We start from the raw sequence: 14,877 nt of genomic DNA, 5'->3' as shown, positions 1-14,877 counted from the left end.
TATTATCAATATGGTTGTCTAAGAAAAATAAACTCAATTCATTCAATACTGCTTCTTTAAGAATATGTCAAATATATTGAAAAAAAAGGAAAGACATGGGCCACTACCGCAACGTTCAGCACGAGTTACCCCCCCCCCCCCACACACACACACACACAAACATTCGAATAAGATTCTTTGTGGAATAACAATGCGATTACCAGATACCGGATCTAAACTTTCCCCGAAATATTGCGTTAATATTCTAGCGCATTATGATATATCGATTTAAGGTAAAAATATTAAAAGACATACATTATGGACATTATCTTAGGAGGCCTGCAAGGTTAGTACTTTACCATCTCAAACGCTTTTCAGAGTCATGGATTAATTGCAAACACACTCAAAATTTTCTTCTTTACAATTTCCTTGACTTTGTATTAATTATAGCAATAAAGGGTAAAAGATAATATATTCCCAGCATTTCATGTGTTACATTCGATTTTCATTTGCAAGTTACTTTGAAATTATCCGAAACTCTGACCTCAGATATCTTGAAAAAATAATCTTCAAGTTCTCTATTATGCAGTCCTACTTTTTTCCCGCGCCCTGGAAAAGATGTTCTTACAAGAATATATTTTCCATCTTTAAAGTATAATGTTTAGATATATATTACATTAATCATTGCCCATTGGCCCTCTGAATGTCTGCATTTGAGTAAAATATGATCCCTTTGTTAAATTTAATTATATAGGTTACTGTATTAGCTATACTGATAATACTGAATCCTTAAAGAAATGATGAAACACAAGATTCGATAGAATTATTTTATACTTTAATAGCTGTACATTTAAGCTCAACAATAAAAGTGTATATCTATACCATGCATGTTACACAATATAGGTAGACTGGCATTTGGTGGAGTTACCAACTTCGAAAGTCTTCTCATAGTAGCTACGATAGATATCTAGTCAATTGGACTAGAATTATATAAATCATGGGTATTTGCCTTAAATAAAATGTCCAAGCTTTTAACTCGACTCAACGTCTAATAGTGCACGGACGAACTTTGAAGTTCAGATTATAAGCCCCTTTGCATGCATTAGTGTATGAATTGTTTGCATATACTGTTTTCTTTTATATAACATTATGTTAACGTTGATGAATTAAAACACAAAAATACCCATTATAATGACGATATGCATGTAAATAGAGAGAAATAAAGAATCCCTTAAGAAGGCACAAAACAACAAAATTGCTTATGTTGCAGGCTCGGTTTGATTGAGCCTGTTCATGAGCGGTAATGGAAAGTGCAAGTTACTGCCCACGCCCTTTAGCACCGGCTTATGCATAATCCAACATTCAATCATGTTTATGGTGAAATTTTGAATTTAAAAACATCCGCAGATGTCCATCAGTTTAGAGTACCAAGATTTATAACTGGTACCAATGTTAATTAAAGTAGTAGAATCTATAATACTATTCACAAAGAAATACTATGTCAATACTATGGTGGCTGATTTGGTACACTTTGCGCGTTGCGTTGTCGATAGCGACAACACACCTATACCGTTATCGCCTTTTCTTCTTGTTGCTAATGAAATGCGCCAAACGGCACTTTGTCGTGCGGCATGTTGTGTCGCGATGTCGCCCTGTCGTTTGGCTTTTATATATACAAATAGCAAATCCTTCGATTTGAGCCGAGCAACAATGTGACATCGCGACAACACTCCGTATGACAACGCGCCGTTTGGCGTGCATCGTTACAGGACGACAAGATGAATGTGTGACAATGTGCCGTTGGGCGCTTTGTCGTGCTGTCGCTAGCGACAACACGACGCACAAGTGTACCAAATCAGCCACCATAAAATACCCAAATATGAATAAACGTGCTGCATTCAATGCTTAACTCTTCATTCTATATCTTCTTTGATGTCTTAAAACATAAGAAAGTAATATTGAATATAGCTAGTACAAGCATTTATTCAGTTTGATGCCATTTTACCTTTCATATATACTTTTTTATTCAATGGAAGTAATTTAAAACATATTTATTTTCATTTAAATCGTTTATTAAAACTTACAAAATGTCTGATCCGTTGAGTCAGATCTGAATTATATAATTTTGTGTGCTGTATTCAATTTCATGTAATAACGAATATCTAGATTGAAGAAAGGTAATAGGTCACTGCCTATATCATTCAAACATTTGGTATTATTAATTTGTCATTGTTTTAAATAATATCAAAATTTTAGTATTATTATACAATCATACTTAAAATGTTTTATACAATCATACTTAAAATGTTATAAATAAATGTTTTGTTATGTTACAGTCAAGATACACTTCTTTGCAAACTTTCCACCGAAATATATGTAAAATGAAGTTGTTTACCGTTTTCAACAAAGCTATAACGAAAAGTTTTGTTTTTAAGGAATCTATTATAAAATTAATATCAAATTAATAATCAAATGTTTGTTTCACAAATGAATTGCTTGATCTATTTCCCAATGAATGTCTGCGTATTATCTGGCTGACATGACTGAGAACATCCAGGAGAAAAATCTTTACTTTCACAAAATGTAGCGTTACAGTTGATATTAAGACCCTCTCTATCGGTGGAGTACTCAAAATCTTGAAACACAAATCTTGTCTCATGTGTTGATTGCGATATGATATGAGTATTACTATCTACTTCACAACTGAAATGAAATATTAAATCAGGCCTTTATTACAGAAATGCATATGTATTTAAATACAAGCTTCATATTATCCTTAATGTAAAAACATGTACTTTATCAAGCCGAGTCTGCAATTTTCTTGTAATTTTGCTGTTTTTAATGCTTCCGAGGGATCACTTCTTCCAGATATTTTTGATATAATTTAAAACAGTGCTAAATGAATGCTATAATGTATCTATATCTTGGTTCCACATCATTTAGAACAAAACACGTGAAAAGCATTATACACGAAATCAAACATTTTGTTGCTAAATAAAGCCCATCATATTTTCATTTTAGCACCTAAGATAACATGTATGCATCTGTAACATTTAGATGTTGGTTACTGTTGTGCCAGGCAGTAAACTCTACTTGTAAGCTTCCCAACGGTGACTCTAAGGATACCGTGTAAAAAGGTAACAATACCTGCTAAATGTACTACTTAAGACGTGAATTTCATTGTTGTTTTGGTCCGCTAAGCTTGTCATGGTTTCATGTTGAATAAATTCCATGAGCAAATGAAAATATTTATTGAAACTGATTAAAATGTTTACCCATCCTTGATAATGTAGTAAATTAAATTCTTCGTTGGTTGATTGGGACTCGTATAACATGTATGTAACCTCATTTTTATATTCCAGTCAGTAGCCGTAGTGAACACTTTGACATATATATCATCCCCAACGTTGGTTTGTATTGGGTTTCCTGGCAGTTTATCTATATAACCTTGGTCTTTATAAAATGCCATGTTTATACTATAATGCTGAAGAACAGCCGAATGGTGCGTTTCAACATTATGATGTACGTGTGATGACGTCGCTTCATTACGACTGACGTCACATTCAACTCCAAATGTGAATTTGTGTTGTCTAATAATAAATGGATGAATAGGATCGTAGATTGCATAAAACAACTCATTTTCATATATTATCGTATCGCCTGATATCTGAAAGTTGTATAAAACAAATAAAGATCATTTTATACGTTTAAGAAATAATGTTATTTTGAAGTTAGTTTGGCACATTGATCATGTGACATTTTAAGGTTTAAAGCAAATGTATGTTTCTATTTCATTAGCCTCATGCTCTTCTTGCATTAATTTGAAAACTGGTGTCATTTGATATTCGATATATTGTAAGATGTTAGAAAATAACAGTTAGATGCTAGAAATAAAATAGGTAAATATTAAAAGACTTTACTTTCTTTATATTATTGCATCATATATATAACCAGGAGACATTTTTTTATCGAAAACAACAAACAGTACGTTTACTGGAATGCAAGTATTGGTTACAAATAGAATACTTTTATGGGGAAATTAACTTTCTGATATTTAACTGTTACTTACGTGAACTAAATATTACAAAAAAGTACTAAACAGTATTTTTTTTGTTTAGTTTGAACACTGTCATTTCTTTATTTATATCCGGCATTGTGACAAGCTGATCTATTTTAATATTTTTTATTATTACAGAGAAATTCGAGATATATGCTTCTTAAGACTAAATATGAATTATATACCATAACTGTTTTCACATGAAAGTTGTTAGCATTTTTGTTCTTTCTAAGGTCTAAACATTTATTTATCAAACTGTTTATTCTACCAAATGAAACACCTAGTTTTGGCCCCTATTACGGGAAAGAAAATTTTGGCATTATACCCCTTTAAAGGAAAAAGTCAGTTATTAAATAACCTCAAATTGCTTTTAAATAAAAAAACAGCAAATGAAAACCCCATACTATTTTTTGGGATTAAATTTTTTCCTATCTTTAGTATAATTCATTTTTCAAAAATTGATAAAAAGTTTCAAATTTTTCTTTCGCCGAAAAAAACAATTTTTTTTTACGACTCCCATTAATTTCTTTTAAATTATAAAAAATCATTTTTTCAGGAGTTTTAAAACTAGTTTTCAAAATTAATTTTTATATTTTTTATAAAATGATTAGATAACGCCCGAGTTTTTCACATAATCCCTCCCAATTTAAATTTTCCCAATCTTTGTTTTTTTTGGAAAAATTACGGGGAAAAGGATACTTTGAGTACAATAAAATGTAATCGAAATTTATATACGCCTACCTCGTACAAATCATATTACATTGTGTTTTGATGTTCTTTCTATTGCATAGGGTCTATAACAGAATGGATATATTCCGAGGTAAATATTGATACCAAATGTGCCAGTAATTAAAGGGTTACACTATTTTAACAAGGGATGATATTTAGAAACGATAGTTCTGGGTATGACCTGAGAATATTACAACATAGTGGTTTTGCCATACATATTTTATAGCGTACACCTATCTTCTTAACAGTGTTTGGATATATCTACATAAATTTGGTGTTTTTGTTAAAATTCTTGAATAATTTCCATTGGAACGTTTATTTGTGTGATAAATGATTTGCCTGAGATAGTTATTTGCTGTTCTTTTAACCGGATGTTTTAACGGTATGTTAATGATTCTGACGTACATTCAGTTATAATAAAATATTAAGGAAAAAGTATTTTCGGTATGTTCTAGTTCAAAATCCTGTGTGGAGTCTCTTTATTTAAAGTAGGTAAAAAACGCTTAAAGAAAATTGTTACAAACAATTATGTTATCAGGTTCTTAGAGTAACTTTGATACTACGTAATGAACATTATATAATAATTGTTTCTAACAAATCTAACATATGCTTTTTTCTGATATATAAAATATATACCAACCCTTTCCGCTGTTAGACAGTCCTGAAATCCTTGCGAAAATAACACAATACTCTCTACCAATTTCCCCTTACAGGAGTTGTCACCGAAGAAAATATTGTTGATCGTGATACCAGGATATAATTGTTTTAGTACTGACATATCAACAGAAATATTCCATCCAAAATCCGTGCAGTCTGGCTTTATCGCATCCTCTAGTTTAACTGTAAATTTAGATATAATGTTCTAAACTTGTAAGTTAGTTTGAAGATATAAGTTAATTAAATAGTGTATAGCAAGCTGAACCACAAAATGTGTTTAATTGATATTTGTATCGTAAATGAATAAACACATCAATTTAAGAATATAGATATAGAGAATAATATAAATACAAATTCCAAATATAAACATCGATAACGTTATATACTGAAGACTGTGTAAATATTACTAACAATCATGACTATCAGAGTCAAAGGATACAAATGATCACTTGTGCTTTAATTTTTTATGTATTTATAGCAGTCTTTATCATATAAATATTTATTATAACTTACAATTTGATGATAAGCCATATTCGCAATTTCTGCCGGTCCAGCCTTTGGAACACTTACATGTGTATCCGTCATTTGTGTATGAACAGCTTCCATTGTTCTTACATGGTAGATTACTGCAATCTGTTATGCTAATCTCACAATTATCTCCTTTCCAGCTTAATGGACATGTGCATGAGTAACCCCCATTTGTATTTTTACATGTCCCATTATTTTGACATGGGACAGTTACCTCACATTCATTGATATCCAGAGAACAGTTTACGCCAGTCCACCCAGCATCGCATGTACACATATATCCTCCTATAACGTTTTTGCATGTACTATTATGTGTACAGGAATGGTCAGTAAGGCATTCATCAACATCAACTGAGCAGTTTTTTCCAGTCCATCCAATGTCACAGTGACAAGAGTACCCGCCCGGAGTATTCGCGCAGAGGCCATTATTTTGACAAGAATTATGAAGTCTACACTCATTAATATCAAAGCTACACGTTTTGCCTGTCCATCCAGCTGTACAAGCACACGTATATCCACCGTTTAAGTTTTTACATGTTCCATTGTTTTTACACATATCTATTTTACCACATTCATTCACAGTTTCACAGTGACTTCCCTTCCAATTTGTCGGACATTTACATGAATAACTACCGATTGTGTTTATACAAGTTCCATTATGTTTGCAAGGAGAAGGACCGTGACATTCATCGACATCTTGTTCACAGTTATTGCCGGTCCAATTTTGAGGACATGTGCACGTATATCCTCCTTTGATATTATGACAAGTTCCATTATTCTGGCAAAGTTTGTTATTGGTACATTCGTTGATGTCAGATGTGCAATTTTCCCCCGTAAACCCAATGGTACAGTGACATGTGTATCCTCCCGGGGTATTGGTACAATGACCATGATTTTGGCATGAGTTATTATTATGACATTCATTGATATCAGTGGAACAGTTTTGTTCAGTCCAACCTCTTTCACATTGACATGAGTACCCTCCTTGCGTATTTCTGCATCTGCCATTATTTTTACAGGGATTATGTGAGATGCATTCATCAACATCTATTGAACAGTTTTTTCCCATCCATGCACTTCCACAATGACAAGCATATCCTCCTTGCGTATTCCTGCATCTGCCATTATTTTTACAGGGATTATGTGAGATGCATTCATTCACATCTACTGAACAGTTTTGTCCCATCCACGCACTTCCACAATGACAAGCATATCCTCCTTGTGTATTCCTGCATCTGCCATTATTATTACAAGGGTTATTTTCACTGCATTCATCAACATCTACTGAACAGTTTTCCCCCATCCATGCAGTACGACAATTACATAAATATCCTCCTTGTGTGTTTCTGCAAACGCCATTGTGCTGACATGGGTTATGCTTACTGCATTCATCAACATCTACTGAACAGTTTCTCCCTGTCCATTCTTTTTCACATTGACATGAGTATCCCCCCTGTGTATTTCTGCAACTGCCATTGTGTTTACAGGGATTATACTTTCTGCATTCATTAACATCTACTGTACAGTTTTGGCCCGTCCACCCGGCTCCACATACACACATATACCCACCATTTATGTTTGTGCATCGACCATTGTTCTTGCAAGGATTACTAGTATTACACTCATCTATATCAGCAGAGCAATTGTCCCCCGCCCAACCGTCAGCACATGTGCAAAAGTTATTCTCAGGTTCATTGGAACAGGTTCCATTGTTTAAGCATGGATTTTCTTTACATCTGTCCCAGACGTCACAATTCTTACCAGTCCAACCAGTTTTACAGGTACAAATGTAGTTTCCATTTTTATTTGAACAATTTCCATGAATACAAGGGTTTAATTTACATTCATCTATATGATGATGACAACGGCTTTTAGGATCCCATTCTGGCGCACAATCACATCTATACCTCCGTGGGTAAGGTAAGTTGACACACGTACCATTGTTAGCACACGTAATCGTTAAACACTCGTTAAAATCATTTTCACAGTTTCTCCCTGTGTACCCTGAATAACATGTGCAGCTGTAATTACCGGGTTTATTATTGCATGTCCCATTATGACAAGGCTTAGTTTGGCATTCATTTATATCGTTTTGACAAGTTTTACCATTCCAACCTTCTTTGCAGTTACAAGTTAAATTACCATTCTTATTTGTACAATTTGCACTGTGAGGACCACATGACTGAAAAGTATTGAAAACAAGTCATAACGAATAACTAACCAATTAAAGAAGAAAAGATTGGCTTTTTTTTTCAGAAACGTAAAATTGGCTCGTTTGTAAATGTACATTTCAAATGAAAAATTCCCCTATTGGAATTTGGTATGTTTCGAAATACATTCATTACTGATTATTTTATATTTTTAGATGAAATAGATGAACAAGCGCTTTTGTTACGTTGTTGAAATCACTTCTTTACACTTAAGGTTACTAACAGTCCGTAGCCTAATTTAATACCAAAAAAGGTTATCAGAATTTTTTGTGTAGAAAATGTTATCAGCAATAAATTTAAGTCACTTAATACGATGAGGTCATAAATGGTATAGCATAAAGCATAAATATAATTTAATTGCATGTATTTATTTAAATGTATCTAATTCTAAAGATAAAATAACACTTTAGTGTAACAATTGGTATATGTGTACTCTATTTAGCATTTACATGTACTAAGGTTTTGTTGATCTAATACCAAAACCATTTTATCAATAATTACTATAACTGGAATATTTTATTTTTTTCTCATCAAACTTCATGTAATTCAATGTACGAAACAACAACCTCTTTAGAACACGTTTGTGGTTAAACAAAAACATTTAAGTGAATTTATTTTCATACCTGACATTGTTCACATCTGTTTCCTAAATAACCTTCGGAGCATATGCATGAATAGGAACCATATGTGTTCAAGCATGTGCTATTGTGTTGACAAAACTTTATTGGGAGTTTGCATTCGTCAACATCTGTGCAATAATGTCCACGAAATCCACGTTCACAACGGCAGTGAAATGACCCAGGAGTGTTCGTACAAGTTGTGGCATTTGTACAAAGTTGTAAAGAACACTCATCAACATCAACGTCACATAAACGTCCAGTCCAGCTTTTGAGACATTGACAAGTGAATGATCCTGGAGTATTATGACATGTCCCGCCATTCGTGCAAGGATTTAAACCCTGACATTCATTTATATCAATGCAGGTATTTCCATGGTACCCTGTGAATTTAGACTTATTATAAATAGAGTGAACATGAGATAAATCAGCACACGTAAACTTAGATACTATCATGCTGACAAAATGGAAGCTGATTTATGACTATTGCTTCTGAATAAGATCTGTTAATGAAAAATGTCAATTGCAATATGCAGTACTTATTTCAGTGAAAAGGCACACCAATTCATTTATCGAAATTTTTCTACATTACAATTAATCTAAGGAAAAAAACAACCTATGTGTTATTAAAAGTGATACAGTTTCAATATATTAGTAGTTATAAAGATTGTTGACAGGTTATATGGTCCTATATAAACGGTTGTTTGTAAATATAACCTGAGCCGCCAGGCGAGAATTATATTGCAAACAACCGTTTATATTTGGCCATATAACCTGTCAGGAATATTTATAACGAATTTATAATACTGCAATTTTCCTTTTTTAGAGAAAAAAGTGAGATATTTTTTTATAAATTGACAGCAGCCGTGTTTATAAAACTACAAAAACGTCAAGATTATCCAATGAAAAGTGACGTTACAAACGTCCAGTATATGTATATATGAAAGAAAGAAAGACATGAGCGAGAAATAATACATAGAAAAATCGCACGAAAAATCGGCACGACGGGTCTTTGAATTGCCGATCCAGTATGCTAACCACTACACCACAACGGCCGTTGCGTTTTCTTCGTGCTAATTGGCCTTATATATTTACTTTTATTACCATAGCGGCGAGCTATTTATAGCTTCTTTTACCTCAGTCACTATTAATTTTCTTTTACAAATATCTAATGGCAAACACATTTATTGTTTTATAAGACCATTCCCGCCCAAGAATGAATATATATGAAAGAAAGAAAGTCATGAGCGGGAAATTATACATAGAAAAATCGCACGAAAAATCGGCATTTATTTAGTTTTTGACAGTTTGTTAATGGGCTAACATTTTACTTATTTTATAACTACAATATATGTTTTATAGCATTGTGTAACCAGTAGGTCATTTGCCATATTATAGGATAGAAGTAACTTGTCAACTTTGTACTTTACGCGTTAGTTACATAATGGTTAAGTCATTAGTTGATCGCTTTGTGTGTTTTCCTACATGCGTGCGTGTGTTATACAGTGTGTCAGAGAGAGCTTAAAAACAAATTTATAAAGCAGTCGATAAAAACTTCCGACTGAGAACTGATCATATAGTATTCATAAACATTAGAAGCAGTCCCATACAGGAAAAGATCAAAATTTTAAACACTAAAATTAAATTTGTTTCCCTGTCGTATTAAAAATCTTCAAGTATGTGAAATGTAAGAATTATTTCTGCGGTATTGAAAAGGAAGAAGTGTAGGAATTTTATTTTTTTTAGACATTTTAGAATATCAAGTTTGTCATCAGAAACAAAATTAATATTGTTATGTTAAGCTTTATTTCCGCTACCATAATATTAACATAAGTTTTTCATTAACTGTAACCGCATTCCAATGCTTTTTCATAGTGTCCAGATTATCTTATTTGATATATGAAATGATAAAAATTATACACCAAATTCTACTTAAAGATAAGTGTGTCCTTTTGACTGAAAAATTTATTAACATTTAATACTTGGAACGGCAATTTTGGGGTTTCCCCAGCTTATATGTAGGTACAAACAAACCTTTACCGTAATAGCTTCACGGTCCTCTTCCCATAGCAATTGATAAGTCAACCTGTTGCGCTTATTTTTGGAACTGTTACTGTAAAAGATTGTTTGTACCTACGGATTAGCTTTGGCAAAAAAATATTCTTAATTCCGCAGTAAGTCAATTATAGCTCATTTTTCTTTCATCTTACATGAATGATGCAAAAAAATGTCCTTAAATATTACTCTGACGAAGTACCTATGTTTTTACATGCGTAGGTTATTTTGCTGTTTTGAAACACCATTTTAGCTCATCGCTTGTTTACTAATGGAATTTTTCAGTTGCTGAAAATACTTTTAATCACAATTGATGTTACTTTTATTGGTTTGATCTAGGAACAATGTAAGATATGTTTCTAATTTGAACTGTCTTATTTCGGTAATTGTAGACTGACGAATTCATGTACATTAAATATGTGCTTCTTTTATTTGCAAATATACGTATAAGAAAGAAATGAAATTTGCACGGCCGTGCAAATACTCTGACGTGACGTCATTTTCGTCATATAAGCATAATATATTTTATTCAACTCGTTCAATAAATACGGTATTAAACTTACACTCATTCAATATTCTCTATGTATTAGAATCATGAAATTCAAATCAATTGTACATATCATTAATCATATAATACCATGAACAATGAACATAATCTACTGAGACGTTCTGAGTTTTTTAAGTGGTGTCATAAGGTACTTTCATGCGCGTGAGTTTCCGAGATCGGAAACGATATTGGTGGTCCAGTTATTAAGAAAAAAGCCTTGTACGCTTCAAATTTAATGCAATTTTAGAAGCATTGTGAACTTTTGTAAAATGTTGAATGGGAGGAAGCACAAATTAATATCCGAAAAATCAAACTAGAAAAATTGTTTTCGAAACTCTTTTAGGTTATTTATGAATATATCGTTTTCACAAATATCCGAAAAAATCAAACTAGGTAAATTGTTTTCGAAACTCCTTTAGGTTATTTAAGAATTTATATATCCTTTAGATTATGTTTTTTACAAATATCCGAAAAATCAAACTAGGTAAATTATTTTCGAAACTCCTTTAGGTTATTTAAAAATTTATATATTTTTTAGATTATGTTTTCACAAATATCCGAAAAATCAAACTAGATAAATTGTTTTCGAAACTACATGTACTTTATTATAGTTATTTAGGAATGTATATATCCTTTACATTATTTTTCAATGTTTTAAATGGCAAGTGGGATATCAATTTGTAATTTTTAAATGACCAATGGACATCCTACATATATTCAGGTTCCCCCTCTATATTTTACAATATGTTAAACTCAGAACGACGGAAAAAGCAGCGTCAGAGCAACTAAATCTTAATCGCTGCTTAAACAATCATAGCAATCATTAATAATGTCTTAAATTTACCTGTCTTGCAAACCAAGTGTCCATTCTCGTCACACATCTTATTTCCTCTTGGGCTACATGTATGCTGACAATGATTGCCAGAATGATGAGTGTCACACCAAATCATTGCCTCTAGAACTAAACTTTAAACAAAACACTTCAAGTAATAGAAAGAATATAGATCGACAAAAACATTTCTGTGTAGTTACTTGAACTTAATTTTATTCTAACGTTTGTATTGGTTTTACGTTACAAATGTATGTTGTCACAACGAAGGTTTTTACAAATGTATGTAGACACAACGAAGGTTTTATTTACAAATGTATAAAGACACAACGAAGGTTTTCTACAAATATTTGTAGACACAACGACGGTTTTATTTTACAAATGCATTTAGACACAACCAAGGTTTTTTTACAAATGTATGTAGACACAACGATGGGTTTCTTTACAAATAAATGTAGACACAACGAAGGTTTTTTTTAAACGTTTGTAGACACAACGATGTTTTTTTACAAATGCAAGTAGACACAACCAAGATTTTTTACAAATGTTTGTACACACGACAAAGGTTTTTTATTAACAAATGCATGTAGACACAAATCGAAGGTTTTTTACAAATGCATGCAGTAGACACAACGAAGGTTTTTTTTAAAATGCATGTAGGTACAACGAAGGTTTCTTTTACAAATATTCGTAAACACAACGAAGGTTTTATTTTACAAATGCATTAAGACACAACCAATGTATTTTTTACAAAAGTATGTATAGACACAACACGAATGGTTTCTTTACAAATAATTATAGACACAACGAAGGTTTTATTTAAAAAATGTTTGTAGACACAACGAAGGTGATTTACAAATGCATGTAGACACAACGATGTTTTTTTTTTACAAATGCAAGTAGACACAACCAAGGTTTTTTTACAAATGTATGTAGAGACGACGAAGTTTTTTTATTAACAAATGCACGTACAAACAACGAAGGTTTTTTACAAATGCATGCAGTAGACACAACGAAGGTTTTTTTCCAAATGCATGAAGACACAACGAAGGTTAATTACAAATGCATTTAGACACAACAAAGTTTTTTTACAAAGGTATGTAGACACAATGAAGGTTTTTTACACAACGAAGAGTTTTTACAAGGATATTTAGACACAAGGAAGGTTTTTTACAAATGCATTAAGACACAACGAAGTTTTTTTTTAAAAAAAGTATATAGACACAACGGAGGTTTTTTTAACACATGTATGTAGACACAACGAAGGTTTTTTTACAAATGTATGTTGACAAACCGAAGGTTTATTTACAAATGCATGTAGACAAAAATCGAAGGGGTTTTTACAAATGCATGTAGACACAACGAAGGTTTTTTTTACAAATGCATGTAGACACAACGAAAGTTTTTTTTTTACAAATGCATGTAGACACAACGAAGGTTTTTTTTAAATGCATGTAGACACAACGAAGTTTTTTTTTACAAATACATGTAAACGCAACGAAGGTTTTTTTTTTACAAATGCATGTAGACACAACGAGGGTTTTTTTTTACAAATATATGTAGACACAACGAAGATTTTTTTACAAATGCATGTAGACACAACGAAGGTTTTATTTTTACAAATGCATGTAGACACAACGAATGTTTTTTTACAAATCCATGTAGACACAACGAAGGTTTTTTTTACAACTGCATGTAGACATAACGAAGGTTTTTTTTACAAATGCATGTAGACACAACGAAGGTTTTTTTTACAAATGCATGTAGACACAACGAATGTTTTTTTTTTACAAATACGTGTAAACACAACGAAGGTTTTATTTACAAATGCATGTAGACACAACGAAGGTTTTTTTTTTTACAAATGTATGTAGACACAACGAAGTTTTTTTTTACAAATGCATGTAGTAAACAACGAAGGTTTTTTTTTTACAAATGCATGTAGACACAACGAAGGTTTTTTTACAAACGCATGTAGACATTACGAAGGTTTTTTTACAAATGCATGTAGACACAACGAAGGTTTTTTTAATGCATGTAGACACAACGAAGGTTTTTTTTTACAAATGCATGTAGACTCAACTAAAGAGGATTACTTCATTATAAGTTGTCAAGATACAGAATTCATAAAAAGATCATTGCCCTATAATTTACAAATAGCCATGTTTTTGAAGTTTAAAACCATCACATAGGTATCACATCAAATAACTAAAAATTATATTTATAATATATTTGTATAGAAATTTTTATTGTCTTGTACAATAAATAAAATGTAAAAAATGTACGTTCATTACGTTTTGTCACCAGACGAGAACGTCATTTGAAGTGGTTTTGCTTTGTTATAGAGGGCGCTTGCTTTATATGATGCCGGTGGGAGTTGTTGATTTTCAAATTTAATGTTGTGTTCATTGTACTGTACTGTCACTTGAAAAACCTGTAATTTAAAAGAGCACGAGGAAAGAATTATTTTAGCATCGAGAAACAGAACAATAAAAATCATATCAACTTAAGTAGTTATTTAAAAAAAGGATATATTTTGTCACATAAGCTATGTTTATACCTGAATATAAAGCATAAAATAACATTCAGATCATTTGTATGTATTCTTTTGCACATTTGTTGATTGATGCACTACAATGATCAACATTTGTCGCAGTCGACTAATACAT

The 14,877-nt window shown here is 31.9% G+C and overlaps 2 protein-coding genes across 2 annotated transcripts in view; both read right to left on the bottom strand.

The window, feature by feature from the left end:
* Positions 1 to 14,877, bottom strand: part of LOC132732160 (uncharacterized) — a gene marked incomplete at its 3' end in the record, with an annotated part of 63,234 nt that overhangs the window by 28,681 nt on the left and 19,676 nt on the right. The window lies entirely within an intron of this gene.
* LOC132732158 (neurogenic locus notch homolog protein 1-like) lies at positions 2,415 to 14,607 on the bottom strand. Its single transcript, XM_060718526.1, has 7 exons — positions 14,503 to 14,607; positions 12,224 to 12,345; positions 8,784 to 9,160; positions 5,936 to 8,132; positions 5,406 to 5,605; positions 3,255 to 3,646; positions 2,415 to 2,682 (listed from the first exon to the last, which is right to left on the bottom strand). The coding sequence occupies exons 1-7, from the start codon at positions 14,526 to 14,528 to the stop codon at positions 2,481 to 2,483; spliced, it is 3,516 nt and encodes a 1,171-aa protein (XP_060574509.1). The 5' UTR covers positions 14,529 to 14,607; the 3' UTR covers positions 2,415 to 2,480.

Source organism: Ruditapes philippinarum, unplaced genomic scaffold (genome assembly GCF_026571515.1).
Source record: "Ruditapes philippinarum isolate M1 unplaced genomic scaffold, ASM2657151v2 ctg325_1_1_1_1, whole genome shotgun sequence".
NCBI lineage: Eukaryota > Metazoa > Mollusca > Bivalvia > Venerida > Veneridae > Ruditapes > Ruditapes philippinarum.
The sequence above is the reverse complement of the archived record's forward strand: the minus strand, read 5'-3'. Positions and strand labels throughout refer to the sequence as shown.